This window comes from Mixophyes fleayi, chromosome 1 (assembly GCF_038048845.1).
Source record: "Mixophyes fleayi isolate aMixFle1 chromosome 1, aMixFle1.hap1, whole genome shotgun sequence".
Classification (NCBI taxonomy): Eukaryota; Metazoa; Chordata; class Amphibia; order Anura; family Limnodynastidae; genus Mixophyes; species Mixophyes fleayi.
Genome location: NC_134402.1, coordinates 157,193,836 through 157,215,044, shown reverse-complemented (window position 1 = coordinate 157,215,044; position 21,209 = coordinate 157,193,836). Strand labels below are relative to the sequence as shown.

The window sequence follows — 21,209 nt, the reverse complement described above, 5'->3', positions numbered from 1 at the left end:
TAGAGTAACCTATGAACTGAAGTTATCAATCACAGTGATACTATTAACAGCAGGATTATTCCATCAATTATGTAAAGAAATCACTAACAAAGTCAGTATGAGAAAGGAGTATAGTATCATATTATAGATTGGACAGTATGAATTATTGATATACATAACAATTGATATACAAAGTAGCGGGGCATAGCAAATTATTTTTGCTATTTTAATTCACATTTGTTTCACTTTGTTGTTTTTATATTTCGCTATTTACAATTAGAGGGATCTTATTTTAAACAATATTAATAAAGAATTGGATATTTTATCAATAATAAAGATCGCAGAGTGCCTCTATAAGCACATTTCCCCCCTTTTTTTCCCTTTCATACCAATTTATTAAAGATTGTTCGTTGGAGGAAGACGACACCTTGACAGATGAGATTAATCAAGAGAATATAGAACAGATTGTCAAACATTTAGCCATCTATTTTCCAGTAGTAACGAATTGGAGTAAAATTTTCACCATCAAACAGAAAGATAGTGAAACAGCATCAGATTACTACATTAGAGCTATAGCAGCGATGACACGGTTCACTGGGATATCAAACATAGGTGAGGACCCACATCACAGGGAAGTAGCTGTAGGAGTACTAATGGATGGTCTTAGGGAAAATTTAAAAACCAGAGTACAAACCACATTACCTAATTGGAGAGGCATCACAGTAGATTCTCTTAGGGAGTCTGCTGTGGAGCATGACAAGAACCTTTTTTGAAAGAAGGAAGAGAAAAGTGATAGGCTGATAACAGTGAGTATACAGGCTCTAGAGGGGATGCATACACGACCACCAGCATACAACCCACATAATAAGAAACATAGAGTGATCAGATGTTTCAATTGTAATGAAGGAGGACACGTTAGGAGGGATTGTAAAAAGGACAGATACAACCCTAAAGGTGGGACACATAGATATCCTCCAAGGAAGAACTCACATAGACTAGAAGACTCACATCTACCCGCACATATTATAGCAGCAAATGCTGTGCGGGAAAGCGATAGTCAGCGCTAGGGGTCAGGTCATACCTGTAGTCTACAGCCAGTGAGGTTAACTGAGAGAAGAAACAACAATGATAGTTGACATAGCTGGTAGGAAACAAACTTTTCTTGTAGATACAGGGGCGGCCAGATCTATGATAACCTCTCCTTTTAATCTACAGGTGACCAGTAAGACTATTCCAGCTATGGGGGTAACGGGAAGAGTGTTACATTATCCTATAACTAAACCCACAGAAGTTACTATCGGGCCCCTCCATACTAAACATTCGTTTCTTTTAGCTGCAGCGGTTCCTACTAACTTGCTAGGGAGAGATTTGTTATGTAAAATGGGATGTGTCATATACTGTACGTCAGATGGTGTGTTCTTAGATATACCAGAGAAAGTCGCACATGAGGTACAGGATATATTGGACACCCCTCAAAGGTTAATGTTACACTCTACTGTTATAAAACAAAGTCCATCTCAAGTAAAGGGGATGTTGCTGGAAATACTGGGTTCACTATGGACCAGAGATGGACAGGACACTGGACTGATGGCAAATGTAGCCTGTCATGGTAAATCTAAAAAGTGGTAGGATAGCTCCAAAAATCCCACAGTATCCATTAAAACCAGAGGTGGAATTAGGGGTATATCCTGTTATTGAAAGGCTGTTACAACAAGGGATTTTAATTCGTACATCGAGCACAGCAAATAGTCCCATTTTCCCTGTGAAGAAGAGTGGGGGGAGGGGCTATAGATTAGTCCAGGACTTAAGGGGAATTAATAAAGTTGTTGAGAGCCAATTCCCCGTAGTGCCGAATCCAGCTGTCATCCTCATGCAGATTCCACCGTCTGCTAGTCATTTTACGGTCATTGACCTATGTTCTGCTTTCTTCTCAGTCCCTCTTCACCCTGACTGCCAATACCTATTTGCATTCTCCTACAGGGGATTGCAATACACATGGACTAGACTACCCCAGGGGTTCATTGACAGCCCCAGTATTTTCTCCCAAGCCTTACATGACTGTTTGCAATCCTTTCAACCCTGTAATGTGTCTGTTCTAATTTAATATGTGGACGATTTGTTGTGCTCTGATTCTATTATGTCATGTTTACATGATACTAAATTGTTGTTGCTTCATCTCTCACAAACAGGGCACAAGGTGGCAAAGGATAAATTACAGCCATGTCAGACTAAGGTCAAATACTTAGGACACTGCCTCACCAAGGGGCTAAGACACCCGACAACAGACAGGATTGAGGCCATACAACACATGACTCTGCCGCAGAGCCAGAAGCAGATTCGTACCTTCCTGGGGATGTGTGGATACTGTAGATCCTGGATCCCAGGTTTTTCTATTCTGGCATTATTATTGCAGGAGCTAGTCTCTTCCTCAAAACCAGAACGTGTTGTACACACAGAAGAGTCAGAGCAAGCGTTCTTTAATCTTAAAGATAGTCTGACTAGAGCACCTGCATTGGGAATACCTGATTATGAAAAGCCTTTTGAGCTATACTGTACAGAAGCTGATGATTGTGCAGCAGGTGTCCTCACACAGAAACATGGGGACGCTAGCAGACCGGTAGCATACTACAGTGCACAATTGGAAACTGTGGCAAGATTACTCCCAACATGTCTCAGAAGTGTAGCAGCAACTACTCTTCTGGTAAGTAAAAGCGAAGACGTAGTATTAGGAAATAATTCAACTGTCTATACACCCCATGCTGTATCAGCTCTGTTAAATTCAGCCCAAACCAGACATGTTTCTTCAGCTAGATTCACAAAGTGGGAACTAGCCCTGACGGCACCCTCAAACATCACCATCAAACGATGTAGCACCTTAAATCCAGCTACATACCTTCCATATGTGTCTCTAGAGACACAAAGGGTGGGAGGTGAGGAGACCCTGGTTGATGATTAGTTAGGCAAGTGTACTGACACACATGACTGTATGGAACACCTGAACCAGAACTTTACTGCAAGGCCCGACATACGTGACAGCCCCTTAGAAAATGTAGATTTTACGTTTTATACAGACGGGAGTTGTCAAAGACAGACAGAGACGGGAGAGCTATGTACTGGTTACGCTGTGGTAGACGATCAGGATGTGGTAAAAGCTGAACCCCTTGGCCCACCTCACTCAGCCCAAGGGGCGGAACTAGTAGCATTAAGGAGAGCGTGTGAGTTGGCAGAGGGTAAATCAGCAAATATATATATACTGACTCTAGGTACGCCTTCGGGGTAGTGCACGATTTTGGGGCCCTTTGGCGTCTTAGAAACTTTACGACAGCAGCAGGTACGCCAGTGACACACTCACAACACATAAAAGGACTTCTGACAGCGATACAGTTACCCAGAACAGTAGCCATCATAAAGTGCAAAGCCCATACCTTTGAAGAAGACCCAGTGTCATTGGGCAACAACAGGGCAGACGAAGCTGCTAAATGGGCGGCAGGGCAATTTATGACTGTATCGACCGAGACTATGATGGTTTTTCAGACATTAGACATGCAGAAATTAATTGAAATGCAAGATTTGTGTTCCCTGCAGGAAAAGGCGGTCTGGAAGGCGAAGGGATGTGGTCAAGAGTCCTCAGGACTCTGGAGGGATGGACAAGGTAGGCCTGTAGCTCCCCGAACATACTATCCAAGCCTGGCTGAAGCAGCACACGGTCTGACTCACCTGGGTAAAGAAGGTATGTGCAAACTGGTGAGAGCATACTGATGTGCTCCTGGATTTTCCTCTCAGGCTGGTAAGAAAGCAATGTCATGTCTTACTTGTTTGAGGAAAAATGTCGGGAAAACTATTCCAACTGAGCCATCCCACATCCCTCCTACAGACGGACCTTTTCAGGTAATACAAATTGACTATATCCAATTACCACCGTGCAGGAATCTAAAATATGTGTTAGTGTGTATTGATGTGTTTTCCGGTTGGGTAGAAGCATATCCGGCAGTCACTAATACTGCTGTGTTCACTGCAAAGAAAATTGTACAAGATTTTGTGTGTAGGTTCGGTATCCCTAGAATCATTGAAAGTGATAGGGGTACCCACTTTACTGGTGATATCTTCCAGAATATGTGTAAGCTCATGGAAATCAGTAGCAGACTTCACACCCCTTACCGACCACAAGCCAGTGGTAAGGTGGAAAGAGTAAATGGTACTATAAAGAACAAGCTTGGTAAAATAATGGCTGAAACTGGGTTGGCATGGCCTGAAGCTTTGCCACTAGTCCTTCATAGCATTCGAACCACTCCTAGACTTCCTCTTAATCTGTCCCCCTTTGATACTGTTCGGACGACAACCTGATTTGATCGTGAGTCCGCAAGACGACTTGAAGTGTAATAATGAAGTGACTGTGCAATATCTTATAAAAATGAGCAGACAGCTGAAACAACAACAAAAACTCAAAATGCTGTCACCTGGTATGCCAGAAACGAATTGTCATGATGTTGAACCTGTGGACAATGTTATGATCCATAATTTCTTAGGCTCAGGTTGTTTAACTGACCGTTGGGAAGGCCCGTACCAAGTGCTGCTGACCAGTACTACATCACTGAAGGTTGCAGAGAGAGACACTTGGGTCCATTCCACCCACTGCAGGAGAGTCAATAACCCGGAGAAAGTGCGAGATAAAACCGAGACCGACGACACAGATCTGTCACTCGTAAATCTGTTCCGGGAGACTTAAGGCCCGCCAGTCAAGACACCTGAGCCAGAGACGTTGCATCAGAACTATCTTTCCAGCTATGGAGTGGCGGTTTTTTGTTTTTCTTTTGTTCCAGGATTTTCCTGGTTTTTACTTTTTCTAGGATATTCTATTTTTGTAAAGGAGGATGGTGGACAGAGGAAGGTTCTGGCAGTGATACGGATGAAATGGAAATCGAGGAAAAGTTATTAGAATACCCAGAGCAGTCAATTATTAAGCTTGGTCCAGGGGTTATGAAAAGGTCTGCTAGCTCGGGAACTTGGAGACAGTGTGAGGGACTATTGTCTGATGAGTATTGTATCTGCAAGTTCTGTTACTCCCTAGTTGAAGAGAGATGCATCCAGCGATGTCAGTCCACCGGTAATCTGAATGTGGGCGGGCATCCTTTGGAGGATTATCACTCCCTGGTGGGTAAGTTGCTAAACCAAGCTGGGTGTGCTCTCACGTGCCGCAGGGGCAGCATAACATAGGACTAGTGCTATTCCCATTAAACATCTCCGAAGTACTCGAATTGAGGGGTGGGAGGCCCATAGAGGGGAGGTACAATAACACTAGGTTCCCTAGTCTAACGCTTTGACAATACTCGGTAGACAAATCTTTGCTGTGTCTAAATATCTCTCATGCAAAGCGTCTGTAGAATTGGGAAGCTGACCTATCAGATCAGACAATGGCTCGCCACGCTCATTTTGGAGGGAGACTGAGGCCACCAATAACCAGGAATGTTGATGGAAGTCACAAATTAGGGCGTGTAACCAAACATAAGAACGTATCCATTGGAAAAGTCTCTATAGATAATTGTAAGAATGTCATCCATGCTAACACGTGTCTTGAGCAAATGGAGACACTAGGCATGGGTAGTTTTATCGAAACTCTGTGTGATATAATTAATGGACATACTGTTCCTTATGTTCTCCCTGATGATGTGTACTTTGTGGGAGGAAAGCTTATTCCTGGGTGACTCTGAGTTCCAAGGGCTTCTGTTTCTTAGCTAAACTGGTTCCTGAAATCATGACTATTACTAATGAAGAAATGGTTGGTATTCACAAGACTACATCACCACCATACAGACACACACAGTATGAACACCGTGACAAGAGAAATATGATTCCTGGTGAGGAACCCATAGCTACAAAATTGCTTAGTGAAACCGCGGATTTCCAAGTTATGGTCGCTCTAGATCTCACCAGGACCGCTCGGGGAACGTTAAACTTTAAATATATCCAAGACCTAGCTAAATTAATAGACAATATCACCGAGATGTATGATGACACTTTCAGGTATACTGGAAGGGAGCTACAAGCGTACAAGAAGGAGTTGGTGCAACATAGACTGGTACTAAATTATCTCACCTCTATTACTGGTGGGTACTGTGTGACACTGGCCACCCAGTTCGGTGTAAAATGTTGCACGTACATCACCAATAATACGGATGACCCTAAGGATGTTATAGACCGGACGATGGATGAAATTCTGCAACTGAAATGGGAATTTCGAAGGAACCATAATTCTTCGTTATATGAGGTCGGGGAAAAGGTGTCAGGTTGGTTCTCATGGTTGAACCCTGTGAAATGCTTCTCTGGTCTGGGGGAGTGGGTACAGGAAATGGTTGCTAGTGTAGGTAAGCTCCTTCTCCTTATACTGGGTGTCATCTTAGCAATTGGTTTATGTGTCAAATGTGTTCCTACTGTGTTAAAGTGTGGAAAAGTCTTCTAGGAGAAACACTGAGAAAGAGACTGAAAGGGTGGTGCAAGACACCGAGATCATGGTATGTGAAGAAGTGTTGTATAACCCTGAACTTGAAACGGTGATTAGGCGAGTTTATTATACTATCAAAAGGGTGGAGCTGTCGAAGTCAGCAAATTGGATAAAGTCATTTCAATTAAAATCGAGCAAACTTGGTTGTCTTTGTTTGAAAAGATGCATACGGTACGCTACGGCGTGAAAGGGCACGCTACGGCGTGGAAGGGCGTACGCAGCTGCAACACGTGGCAACAACAGTATTTAGTCTTTTACATACATTCGCACAAACACGCACACTTGTAAAATAGTACACATTAATGGTAGTTGCAACACAGTCATTTATGTCGAAATATAGTAGTATTTATGTGTAATATGAGTTATATGCATATCAGTAAAACATATGGTACACGTTGAAGGAATCATGTCATGTGTGGTATCAAACTAATCCCCTTCACATTTGCGACTGTCCGGTTCACTCTGCGAAGGGATCGCAGAGCGCATACGCAAGTTATTAATGTTAAGGAATTATGGACTATTAGGATTAGTATTCTTGGCGGGAAGATCAGAGCTCATCCCCTTGAGAGATGATCCCCTCCTTTGGATTCCTGAGCTTAAACTAGCCTATGATCTGCTACCCCCTGGACCCTCCTGATGCCTGGACCAATAGAAGCAAGCCACACCTTTGCATTGTTTTACTGTATCTCTGTTTGCATATAAGCAGCAATTCCTCATCTAGTGTTCAGTCACCTAGACCACAGACTTCAGGACTGAATGACTGTTCACTGGATCCAGAGCGCCTGCGATAAGTAACGGCTGTACTTACTATTATTTCGCTAAGATATATATACTGCTACTTTTTGAGAATAAATCTTTGTGCGTTGGAAACACAAATCGAGATTCGACAATCGTTATTGGATAGCGACAAAACGCTCATAACAAAGGTCAGCCACATGAATGGTGAGAAAGCAAGGAAGTAATTTAAATTTCTGTTCTTCAGATGTACTGAATAATTGATTAATGTAACTGTAAAGCTAAAGTTGGCCAGATATGCTGAGATGTCAGCAGCAATGGTCTGATAATGCAGTGTGGCCTGAAAATGAGCCAGATGCCCAATAATTCAAATGAAATCAATCGGATCATTATCAAGCCCTTAAATGAGTAACTGCCTCAAACCAATTAACAATTGTGAGAACAGCTGACATCAGAGAACGCCTGACAGGAGTGGTGGAAAGAAGAACAGGGAGTGGTAAAATGCAATCCCATAGATTGTAAGCTTGCGAGCAGGGCCCTCTTACTTCTCTGTATTGTTTTATTACTGCTTGTTACCAATTGTAAAGGGCTACAAAATCTGCTGGCGCTATATAAATGTTGATGATGACGAGAGTTTAAAGAGATGAAAAAAGCATGACACTGAGAGATTAGCAGGAAGAGCGAGCAAAGTTAAATGGAGTTGAGGGGAAGAGAATTCAGAGGGTGAGAAACAGGAGTGACTATATAGTTGCAAAACTTGTTATTTGCTATTAATTTCCAATATCATTTGCACAGCAACATCTCATAGGTAAATAAATGTTTGTGTACCTGCACTTGAGCCACCTGTATTGAAGCTGAAATTCCTCAGAGCCAGAGAAACAAAAATCCACATTGGAATTTGGATCCACATAATCAGACTGGCCTTAATTGGATGACAATTATCTCGCACATAGAGTTCATTTATAATCCTTTTCAAGTTTTTACGGAAATGAAACCTGTTTTTAAAAGTAAAACATAATAACACTGTTGTTAAAGATATTTTTTGTGCTCTGTACTCTTCATTGGATCTCACCATTCACACTTGACCCCAACAATAATTTTAAGCAGCAGTGGCATGAAAAATAGGTGTTTGTTTTTTACATGAATCACTCTGGTAGGCTATTGACATTTAACTCTTTACCTTGGTTTGTTTCTTCAAACTACTGTTAATGATATTTAATTCTGCAAACTTTCCACAGTATAATGTGACTACCATGGAAACCACAGTCACATGGCACATGATGCAATGAACAGAGAGCCTTTGTAAAGCTACTCAGATCTATTTTCAACCTTCTCCCCCTTCTGGCTAATCATGACATGCAGAGGTCTGAGTGTCTGTGTCTGTGTCTGGCAGCCATACTTGTTTCCCTCCAGAGAGATTTTGAAAGGAATATACTGTTGAAGACAGCTAAAAAAAATTATATAGTACTTTGTTTTGGTAATACCAAGCATCTCTTTTAGATATATTAAATATTGTCGCTCTATCTATATCCACATGAAATTGTTTACTACCTTTAACACATGTCATTTGCAATAAATAGGTCCTAGATTATATAACCCATTCATAAAAATGTGTTTATACTTATTTTCTCAATGGATGCCATCTTCTTTACATTCTCATTTTATTCCACTATAACCTTCAATATCCAATGCATTTATTTTTTTTCTGGTATGTTTATACTGCCCAATACTGGCAGTATGACGTCACTTTCTATCAGCATTAGCTGTCACTGCACCATGAGCCATAGTGTTTTCCCCGTGAGGAGAATGGCTCATCAGGCTCCTCCACCATAGACTGGGAGTTTGAGGAGGTGAGAAGAACCTCCATCTCATCCAATCAAGGCTAACTTACCAAGAATCAAACAGCTAGGGTGGGCTTAGCAGGTAAGACACCACCAGCAACATTTATATTGTACACATTTGACTCCGAATCATAGCTCTGACGTGCAGAAGTTTCCACAACTGGCCTTCTGCACCACTGTCATTACAAAGGAAGCTGTTGCTATGTAGTCACATAGGATCAGAGAAACGTGTCAAGGTTTTTGTCTACTAATTGAGACTGCATACGTTTTGAATTACAAAGAAAGTGGTCCTGTACCCTGATTCTTCTACTTCTATTGGAGATTGGAAAGAAACAAGCATATATTTGAAGAATCCTAGAGTCTGCCTTTATTACATAGACGTGGAAAGATAAAACACCAGTTTATATATACTTGACAGCTAACATACAGGAGGGACTAACGAATGTTCCAATAGAAATAACCGACTATCTTTGAATTCAAAAAAGCTTGTGTCTCTCTCCTAATGACTCATATTTTGGGACTTTGTATTCCTAATATAAATATCCACTTTATCCTGATTAAGCCAATAAATCTATATATTTAATCATATAATGATTTTTTTACTGGTTTCTGCAATATATTTAATCTTGTGTCTATATAGAACTATCCTAGCCTTATAATTAGTAGGACTAGGTTTCTTGCTTTTTCTTTACACTTTAAGAACACTAACATTGCACATTTAACAAATATATGGATAACCAACTTTATGTTTACATTTCACACAAATTAGAAAAAGTTTTGACTACATATTTTAGCAGCAACAATTGATCTAAAAATATTACAAATGTAATTATGAAAAACTTACTTGGCAACCTTGTCATTCCAGCTATGCTGCTTCCCATAAACAGACACTTCATATCGCAGTTGCTTGGCTAATTTATCTATTTCTGGCTGTAAATTTTCCACCTAGCTAAAGATAAAGCAAAAGGTGAAGATAAAGCAACTCATGTGCAAATGCTTAGTATATTATTACAGAATGTTATATAGTGTGTTGTGCAGAATTAATAAAGAAAGCACATTATTTATATTACGTGTGTTTTCCCATTTAGACTTGCGACAGGCTGTTAAAGAGAACATATTGAGATCATTCCCCAGTTTCTCAAAACAAAACACAGATATTGCAAGATTTATAAGGCTCATGGACATATTTATTGCCTTTGTAAGTCCATTCTTTTTTCCTTTAGCATTCTGCTCCCTAACGGTTTCACTGTGACCCCATGTGCCCTTAGTGTCTTGTCAGTGATTCCTTCTGTCCTTGCCTGTATGTGTGATTGGCTAATATGTTAACCCTTTTGGCCACGTTGCCTGTTTACCTACACCTGAAACCAGGCCGTGCTTATTGTCTTTTATAGCTCTCTAACCTCCCATGTTAACGCTGTTTAACCCCTTTGGGGCTCAATGAGAGATAGAAGTAAATTCAGCCAGAAGAAGGGGGGGGGCAGGGGGTTGCACAATATAAAGCTGGCCAAAATTTATATGCTGCAGGCAAAAGCAGGCAGTTCCCTGCATGCAAAAAAAAATGCATTTGCATCGCAACATAGTTTGTGCAGGTGCACAAAACATCGCGGCTGTGCATTTTTACTGTGAGTATGGTAAAAATATCCGCTCATTTTTCCTCGCAGCTCTATGGAGGTGCGAGCATAAAGGAGCGGGTATTTCGCAAAAAAAAATACGTGTGAGGCGTCACCACAGCCGTTCCAGAGACACGTTGCATATTATTTTATTAATTAAATCTCCCCCTAAATAAGACCCTTTGCTTCTGACTGCTTATCCATGACTCCCCTGCTGTTCTCTCCATTCAATATTATCCATCTCATTCCCTGTATCATCAAGTTCCATTTATCTACCAACTGGTCCTTCTTGAAACTCTCTGCTTATCCTCTCCTTCCCTGTCTGTACCTATAGTCCAATTTCAACTGTCACCCAACACTGTTCACTATCAAGGTGAATGTTACTTTTCTTTGCAAACTTTTCTGCAACATTCCCAGGGGTAATTTTATAAATATACATTTACCCCCCATTGTTTTAAATTGAAAGATTCAGGACAGAAATAAACTTTTGGATGGCACTTACCAATGGGGGTTCTGCCTGCAGTTTGCAAACCCCCATACCTTGGATTTGAAGACCACTAAACCGCATACAGTTTAGGCCACTATGCATGGTAAAACGGGGTGTGAAATATCCAGTTTAACATGGTGACTTTGTTATGTGTAGTTTTTGGCCAGAGAGCAAGTATTCTCTTTGGACTACTGCATACTGTGGAATGTTAGCAGATTTTAGGTGAGCATATATTTTAAAAATATTCACTCAGGGGCCATTTTATTAGATTCCTTTTTGTAGTGACGCCCTTTGTGCTCAAAACAGCCTGAATTCTTCATGGAATGGATTCAACAAAGCGCTAGAAACATTCCTAGAGATTCTGATCCATGATGACATGACCGTTGCTGCAGATTTGTTAACTGCACTGTGAATCTCCCGTTCCACCACATCCTAAAGTTCCACCACATCCTAAAAATGATCTATTGGATTAACATCTTTTGACTATGGAAGACATTTGAGTACACTGAACTCATTATCATGTTCATGGTACCAGCAGTGTGCTTTGTGACATGAAACATTAACCTGAAGAAAATAGTTATTAGAAGATGGGTAGAATATGGACATAGAGGAATGCACATGGTCAGCATCAATCCTCAGGTAGGTTGTGGCATTTAAACAATGCTCAATTGGTTTGAAGTGGCCTAAAGTGTGCCAAAGAAACATTCTCCACACCATTATACCATCATCAGCCTGTAACGCTGACACAAGTCAAAATGAACCATGGATTCATGTTGTTTATGTGAAATTATGAACCTACTATCTGTATGATGCAGCAGAAATCTAGACTTGTCAGACCAGGTGATGTTTTTACACTCTTCAACTATGCAGTTTTGGTGAGCCTGTGCCCATGGTAGCCTCAGTTTCCTGTTCTTAGTTAGTGGAACCCTATGTGGTCTTCCGCTACTTTAGCTCATCTACCTCAAAGTCCGGTGTGCTGTGCATTCAGAGATGATCTTCTGCATACCAGTGTTATAACGCACAGTTATTTGAGGTACAGTTGATTACCTGTCAGCTTGAACCAGTCTGGCCATTCTCTCCTGACCGCTCTCATTAAAAAGGTATTTTCACCCGCAAAACTGCAGCTCGCTGTATGTTTTTTGTGTTGTGCACCATTCTCTGTAAACTCTAGACTGTAATACATTACAATCCAAGGAGATCAACAGTTTCTGAGAGGTGTGGAGAAAAACGAGGCATATAGTTTTCGCCAGGGACACCCGGCATGGAGGTATGGACTTTGCAGCCTCTGTTCCTCTGAGTGAGTGCCAGGCGAGACAAGTAGAGAGTACCCAGAGGCTGAGAATAGGTGATGATCCAACCCAGACAGGAAAAGGCCCAGTAAGATAGTCTGTGGAAGGTATAGAAACCACTGAGGACAGCTGCAGAGTATCAGGAGTCAAGGAGCTATAGACTGCAGCGGATTTGGAGACCACTGTGGATAACTGCAGAGTTGCTGGAGACAGGAGCGATAATCTGCTGTCAAAGGGGCAGGAGAACAGTGGGAGCCATGGCTGAGCACTGGGGAGAGTTGACTCAAAGAACAGGCACCTTCCCTGTGGAACAGATTCCTTAAATATCCTGTAGGATAATTAGTCTCCCAAAGAATGTGAGGAGGTGATAAAAACCATGCGCAATACCCCGAGCATTGGGTCTGCGGGTCCGACGTGTGACACCACTGAGTGTACATATTATATATAATACTTCACTGACTATTTTCATATTATCAATGAAAAAAAGTGTTCAACATGTGTAATTAAACATTAAAAGATTAGTAACACAGATCCAAGAATCACTGGTTACTTAAGACAAATCTGTCTTTTTAAACAGGTTAGCACACATATCTTCCAGTGCTTTCCACACAGACTCATTGATAAGTCTGACGCTTCCCTTTTAGAAATTACTTGAATCCTCATAGGCTTTAGACCATCTGTGAACACAATAAAAAGGTGCGCTCTATACCAACCTTTCGGCTTTAATGAAAAACAACTGACATGCTTACTAGAACACTATAATGTATTGGTTTATGACCCCCCAAAGAACGATCAGGTAAAACCTGTAGTGCACAAAGTCAGGTCTGACACATTTTATCACAGAGACTCCATCAGAGGTAGTGGCTTGGCACTAGGCACACTAGATATCTATATATATATCTATATCTATATCTATATCTATATATATATATATATATATATATATATGTCTCCCATAAAATTTAAATAGCAACTTCACCAGAGGATGGATCTTCCGTGTGTAAGGCAGACACTGTGACCTTCACACTATTTAAACATTCACAATGCAATCCTTCCTAGGATATATTTATATCAACAATACATATACATCAATCAGTCACAACATTAAAAGCACCTGCTTATTATTGTGTAGGCCCTCCTCGTGCCAACAAAACAGCTCTGACAGGCATATACTCAACAAGACCTCTGAAGGTGTCCTGTGGTATCTGGCACCTAAGACCTAAGCAGCAGATTCTTTAATTCCTGTAAGCTGGTCTTCCATAGCTGGGACTTGTTTTTCCAGCACATCCCACAGATGCTTGATTGGATTAAGAGCTGGGGAATTTGGAGGCCAAGGTAACAACATGAACTCTGTCATGTTCCTCAAACCATTCCTGAACAATTTTTGCAGTGTGGCAGAGGCCATTATTCTGCTGAAGGAGGCCACTGCCATCAGGGAATACCATTGGCATAAGGGGGTCTACTCGGTCTGCAATAATGTTTATGTATATGGTACGTGTCAAAGTAACATCCACATGAATGCTTGGACCCAAGGCTTCCCAGCAGAACATTGTCCAGAGCATCACACTGTGTCCATTGGCTTCCCTTCTTCCTATAGCGCATCCTGGTGCCATTTCTCCCCCAGGTAAACAACGCACTCGCATCCAGCTATCCACATGTTGTAAAACAAAAAGTGATTCATCAGACCAGGCCACCTTCTGCCAATGCTCCATGGTCAAAATCTGGCACTCATGTGCCCAATGCAGGCACTTTCAGTGGTGTACAGGGATGAGCATGGGCACTCTGAGCAGTCTGCAGCTACGCAGCAAGCTGCGATGCACTGTTCAGACACCTTTCTATCATAGTCAACTTCTGTGAAGTTGGACCAAACCGACTAGCTTTTGCTCCCTACACTCATCAATGAGCATGGTCACCATTGTCAAAGTCACTCAGATATTACGCTAGCCCATTTTTCCTGCTTCCAACACATCAATTTTCAATAACTGGCTGTTCACTTACTGCATAACATATCCCACCTCATGGAAAGTGTCATTGTAATAAGATAGTCAAAGTTATCCACTTCACTTGTCAGTGGTATTAATGTTGTAGCTGATCAGTGTACATACATACACACACTTATTACTTTGGTATCCACCACCTATAGGTAACACAAGGTGCCCATTACTATTCAGCATTGGGCTGGTACTATCTAGGTGAGGTGGCCTGCTCATTTTTTTCAGACTCCCCTCTAGAGGACTGGGCAGTGCTACAGCAGTATTGCCTTTAGTAAATCATGTGTTTTATATACAGCACAATGAATAGCATTAGTAAATATTGGCCTAAATGTTGTAGTTCAGAACTGATATGTACAAAGAAGTTTATTTTAAACATCTGCAGATAAAAAAAAACCTCACTGGGAATAAGACTAACATTTTTCCAGGAGATGAAAACAATGTTTATGGAAAAACATGGTTGCGTTTTTTTCTTTTTAAATGATAAACAAGCAATGTTTCCAAGCTTAGGTCTAATGGACAGCACCAACATAATGTCATGGTGTGATACTTTTAATTTAATAGAGAAATAAATATGATTATGATGACGGGGGCTGTAAGAGTCACCAAGTTGCATGCTGATTCCTCAGGGAAGTACTAAATTATTAATTTCACCCAAAACTGATTTGTCTTCTAAATGCAGCCCAAAACTGTGAAGGGCAGGGTTATAAAGAAACCAATGGTATTTTCGGAAATACATAAGGTATGAATTGTTTAGGTACTGTACAAAAAAAATACTGATATTGATGTTGGAATGCGATGTGCCCAAAAACTACAAAATAGGCTCAAAACAGGAGTAACCAAAATGCGTTAGCAGCGAGGCAAAGGTCAACTCCACTTTTGTGGCATTTTTTTCTCTTACTGGTTAGACCCTAAAGACCTATTTTGCAAATATAGTCCCTATTTCGTCAGCAACCATTGTCTTCATACACTTTCTAGAAGTGTGTAGATCTATTGTGCTACTCATATCAAACTTGATGACATTGGGTTTGATGTGTCCGGCCATAACTCATGATGGCCCGCCACCAGTCAATAGCAAGCACTTGAGGAAATGTTAAGTGCAAAATACACTATAGGGATTCTAGTTGCAAAACAGATCTTTTGGGTCTAATTTGTGCATGTAACTGCTATAAAAAAAAAAAACTCCATGAAACTGGGAAAAGCCTTTAACTTATGAAACTCCACCTAAAACTGATTTTTTTTAGTTTTGGGTGGAGTTAAACTTTAATGCAACTGAAGAAATAGAATACATTTTAAAATGAAAAAAGGAAAAAAACAAAAACAAGTACTGACAGGTAGAATACGCACCTTTTCTAGAATGTGCATCTGATATATTGACAGAGGGAGGGTTACTGCTGTTCTGAGCAATATTGTTGTGCACAAAATATTGGCCCACCATGGCAACCCTGTAGCTTCTTGTACAGATATAAGCACATTCTCGGCTAAATGAACTGGAGTAGAATCTGCTAGTTTTGCATACACACCATGATCGTCATTTAGCTGCCCTGGAGATGCTGCTGCAAGAGAGGCTGCAGATATAACAGTCCTGTTGGACGGAGGCAGACTTGGTGCAAGGAAAGAACTCTTGCTATAACCACCACCAGATCTATGGACACCTGGTAAGATTTGCACATGTTTTCTTCGTCCTTGATTTTGGCTTTTGAAATTAACAGTCCCAAAAAAACTTGCATACTGCCATCTTCTTGGGAACAGTTTTTGGCACGAAAGGAATTCATTGCTTTTGATCCAAATCATGGAGTTCTTCACATATTGACAAAACATTGCCACAAATCTAAACAAGAAAATACCATTATACAAATTAAAATCCACAATTTTCAGCTTTGCATGATAAAAAGCTAGGCAATTTCAATGTCTATATTTTTTGAAAAACTAAACTACATGTGGGTATGGCTACTATGTTATATTTTAGCAATACCTAAACTATATTTTAATAATTACTATTAGTTAGGGCCTGTTTCATTAAGATTTTTCTCTGAGTTTTATGTTTAGAAATGTGACCGATACTGAGGCCATTTCCAAATTGTCTGCTAAATTCAATGAATAAGTTTTCTAGGGGGTGCAGTGTAAAGCTATTAATAATTGACTGACACATAACACAGCCTATGGTTCCTTAGGCAAGCTATTACTATTAGCTCACCGATTGCCCCTGGTTTTCTGCATTCACTGAAATATTAACGCACCTTAAAAGCTTGTCAGAATAATGATCATTATGGCAAATGGAGTAACAATACTAACAATGCCAGACCACGCTTGATTAATTCCGTCCAACATGCTGTTGGTTCTATCCTTCAGAAATTGCAGTCAAAGAGTGGTGCTTCTTTAACTTGCAGCATTGCAAACCCAGACCAGCTAGGATTGGACAACAGATATCTAGAGTAATAAATGTTCCATAAAGGCTGAATAGTGATGGGCAGATATACAGGGGCAGGATTAGGGATATCACTGCAACACAAGTGCTTTGCATCTTAGAAATATTTGTACTATACCAGATATACCATGGGCAGCACGGTGGCCTAGTGGTTAGCACTTCTGCCTCACTGCACTGGGGTCATGAGTTCAATTCCCGACCATGGCCTTATCTGTGTGGAGTTTGTATGTTCTCCCCGTGTTTGTGTGGGTTTCCTCCGGGTGCTCCAGTTTCCTCCCACACTCCAAAAACATACTAGTAAGTGAATTGGCTGCTATCAAAATTGACCCTAGTCTCTGTGTGTCCGTCTGTGTGTGTATGTTACGGAATTTAGACTGTAAGCTCCAATGGGGCAGGGACTGATGTGAGCGAGTTCTCTGTACAGCGCTGTGGAATCAGTGGCGCTCTATAAATAAATGGTGATGATGATATACAGCAGGAAAGTAATGGTTGTTTACCATCATTGCTCAAAGCTGCAAATCTGCACTAAAACCATTGCATATCATTTGTCTAGTGCAAGTTATGCTAACAACACAGTACAAGCCTGTTACTCAGTCCTACCAAAATTAATAAAGTCTATTTTGGACACACATGTAAATGGGCAAATTGTGAGATTGAAATATAACATTCAAAGGCCAATGGCGAGATCTGCAATCACTTACAACTACAAAAATACCTGATAACTATTGAAACCAAATTCGATACAGGATATGGTTTCAGCTGTGTCTTATAAAAGGAAGAGGAAATATTTGATGCCACTTAACTTTGTAATAGTTTCCTTGTTAACACTGAACAGCATATTCATGTATGAACATTTCAATTAGGGGGTATAATTGTTCCTTAATTGACCCTCCCAAAAAAAAACTACATATCCATATATTTTGAAACTCATGTTTGTGTGTGTGGCTGGAGACAAAAAAAAGCGCTTCTACCTATCTCTGAACTGTCCTGATTTAGTTGTGACATATCACACTTAAGGGGAGACTGCCCTGTCAGACATCACCATGATGAGCGGGTGCCACTCCCAGCTAACTCTGGTGCATGTAAGGATGAGGTATTGGGGATGGACTAGCACTTTAAACACTCCACCAGTGGATGTAACAATCACAAGCTGCAGATTCTCTTGATTGCAACTTGGGACTCGGATTTTGGGCAGGCTGAGAAGAACATAAGAGCCCTAGGAAAAAGGGCTAACTATGCAGTATTGTTTTCAATTGATGCTTTTTTTTTTTCATTCAAATTAAGTTTAACTGGGTTGGAAATGCTGCAATTAAATAATTGGCTACAACCCTGCTAACCACAAGGTAGCCTACACATGAGAATCTAGTAGGTGCTCACTATTAATTTCATTAAGAATTTTCTCTCAGTTTTATGTTTATAAATGTGACTGATACTGAAGCCAATTCCAATGTGTAAACCTGCGCTGTTGAGCACTGAATTGCAGCTATTAATAATTGACTGATACAGATCACGCCATCTATGTATGGTTCCTTAGGCAAGTTATTACTGAAGTAGGTGCTAGTCTATCATACATGTAAGCCCAGTCTTCATGACAGGTTTTGACATATACTTTCTCGTCCTAATGCGGCAGCTCTGATAGACCATTTTGCTACTTATCTGCCTGTCAGTCCCAATATAATCCTCAATATGATTCATTATTATTGCCAAAAAACTACGTAGGAAAACTCCATGTTTTCGCATAAAAATATGAAAATGTAGCATTAGAATCTACTTCAGTGTATAGGAAGCCTCAAAGCACTGAACACTGTCTCGACAACAGATTTCACAGCAAGTGTGACACAGTTTCCAGTACACTCACCGCCTTTTTCCTCTAACGTGCAACGATGTCTGGTTTTACAACAGGCAAATTACAGAACTGTAATGAAGGAAATTCAGGGCATACTCACAAGTAGGAAATACGTCCATTCAATCGCACACAGTATGTCAGCAATTCTAACCTTTTGCCGGCAGATGGAGCTGAACTAATTTTAAAAAAGTACATTGCTGACCTTGCTAGACAGCACATTATGAGACTAGCAATTTCGGTCTTTGCTTTTCCAACTCTATGATCTCGGGAGGTTCCCAGAGGCACCAAACGCTGTATTCGCACAAGTTAGGAGGAGGGATACATTTTAGTGCCACCATAACAACTTCCTGTTTCCAGCTTCCTACAGTTAAAGTGCACCTGTTAAATTCATACACTGGAAGCACATATTTTGTAGACTGAAACAGTATTCAGGGGAACGCAGTTTACCGATTAACTAGAAATTAGTAGCTTTACTGAAGGAACTTGGCAGTGATATCACCAGTTCAAAATAAATTGAGAAGCGGCATTCTATTGATTGTTACCTCTGCTAACATTATGACTTTCTTCACTCTATAGGCAACAGGAGCTGTAATGGACAGCCCATACCATTTGAGGGATGTCATTTTGTTCATTCTTTCTGTTTATTTCATTCGCCTTTTTACTTTGTTCCATTGATTATGTCTTGGGGTGTACTAAAAGGAATACCAATAGACTACTATGATGATAGCAAATTGAAATTTTATGTATATTTTTAAAAAATCTTCTAAATTATATCTTCCACACACTTATTGCTAAGGTAGTTGGGCATGTTTTATATATGGAATGACAGCCGATTACTATGGAACGACAGCTGTTTTATACACCATGTCAATGCAGAATTATCAGTAAAAACTTGCATTTCTCCCACATCCCCTAATCACACACACTAAACCCTTTGCATATACGCTCCCCCACACCTGTACCTCATTACAATATTACAATTTGCATAGGTACATCAGTCATGAAAAGTCCCTAATAAAAAAACATTTCTTGGGTCAGACAGTCAGTGGTATTATATTACACTTGGGTAAGGGGTCTTATCTAAAGTAAGCACTACATGAGTTAATCCTGCTCACAAAAACATGGCTTGTACCGGCGGTTTCCAGGGGTGCCGCGGCGCTGTCACTGGGGTTCCGCGGGCCAGACATAGAAAAAAGAAAGAACACAGAAACTTGCCAATCCGCTCGGCGCCGGGAACCAGCATCCACCTCTCTCCCGCAGCTGTCACTGAATATCGACGTCAGTGATAGCTGCGGGAGAGAGGTGGAAGCTGGGTCCCGGCACCGCGCGGATTGGGAAGTTTCTGTGTTCTTTCTTTTTTCTATGGCTGGCGCGGGGCAGAGTCAGAGGGATCGTGGCAGAGGAGGGGGACAGTGGGCAGAGGAGGGGGGCAGCATGGCAGAGGAGGGGGGCAGAGGAGAGGGACAGCGTGAGAGAGGGCAGAGGAGGGGGACAGCGTGGCAGAGGAGGGGGACAGTGGGCAGTTGAGGGGGGCAGCGTGGCAGAGGAGGGGGACAGTGGGCAGTTGAGGGGGGCAGCGTGGCAGAGGAGGGGGACAGTGTGACAGCAGAGAAGGGGGACAGCGTGAGAGAGGGCAGAGGAGGGGGACAGCATGAGAGAGGGCAGTGGAGGGGACAGCATGACAGAGGGCAGTGTGCCTGGATGCAGAGGGGACAGAGTGTCTGGGGGCAGAGGGGCATTTTTGCATACAACTAAATTAGTATTTCTGTCGTGACCTAAATACTTATTACAATTTTTTGACCCAACTACTTCTAAAACAGGACTGCTCAGTAATTATTTTGGAGGGGTGCCTTGAAAAAATTTGGAGACTCTAAGGGTACCGCGAATTGCAAAAGTTTGGGAACCACTGGCTTGTACAGTTAATATCAGTTGGAGTTGGTTACCACTGATGTAATTTGCAGCTCTGTTTGCATTACATTGCAATCTCATCAGAAAAGGGAGCCCTGTGTGTTGTACTTGAGATAATATAACCTTAATCTAGCAATTGAAAAACTACAAGTCCAAATATGTTCTGTCTCCTGATGTGGAACTACAAATCCAAGCATGTGGGCAGGGCATGCTATGGAATTATCGTAAAGTTTAGGATAAGCTTTATAACTGTACATATAACTTGGTACTATGTTAATATGTCATATTTAAAGTGTGAGAGACCTATGACCGATGTATGATATTATCTGTACAAGCCATGTTTTTGTGAACAGGATTAACTCATGTAGTGCTTACTTTAGATAAGACCCCTTACCCAAGTTTAATATAATACCACTGACTGTCTGACCCAAGAAATGTTATTAATTAGAGTATTTTCATGACTCTGATGTCCCTATGCATTATGCTGTACATGACTCCGATTTGTTATCTATTGTCTGATACTTTTTTAATTACTGTGAAAATAAATAAAAAATATTGCTTATAAATAAAAGAAGTATGTAATGCATATCAACATG

General features: G+C 40.9%; 1 protein-coding gene across 2 annotated transcripts in view; it reads right to left on the bottom strand.

The window, feature by feature from the left end:
* COX18 (cytochrome c oxidase assembly factor COX18) overlaps positions 1-18,929 on the bottom strand; it is a 35,982-nt gene extending 17,053 nt beyond the window's left edge. Inside the window, exons 1-4 of one of the 2 annotated variants that reach the window (XM_075202307.1) lie at positions 18,806-18,929; positions 15,779-16,262; positions 9,899-9,999; positions 8,042-8,208 (exon numbers count right to left, since the gene is read on the bottom strand). In XM_075202307.1, the coding sequence (XP_075058408.1) occupies positions 8,042-8,208; positions 9,899-9,999; positions 15,779-16,262; positions 18,806-18,924 (871 nt within the window). In that variant the 5' untranslated portion in view covers positions 18,925-18,929. The other variant, XM_075202316.1, reaches the window with a different exon arrangement.
* Between the last annotated feature and the right edge of the window lie 2,280 nt (positions 18,930-21,209).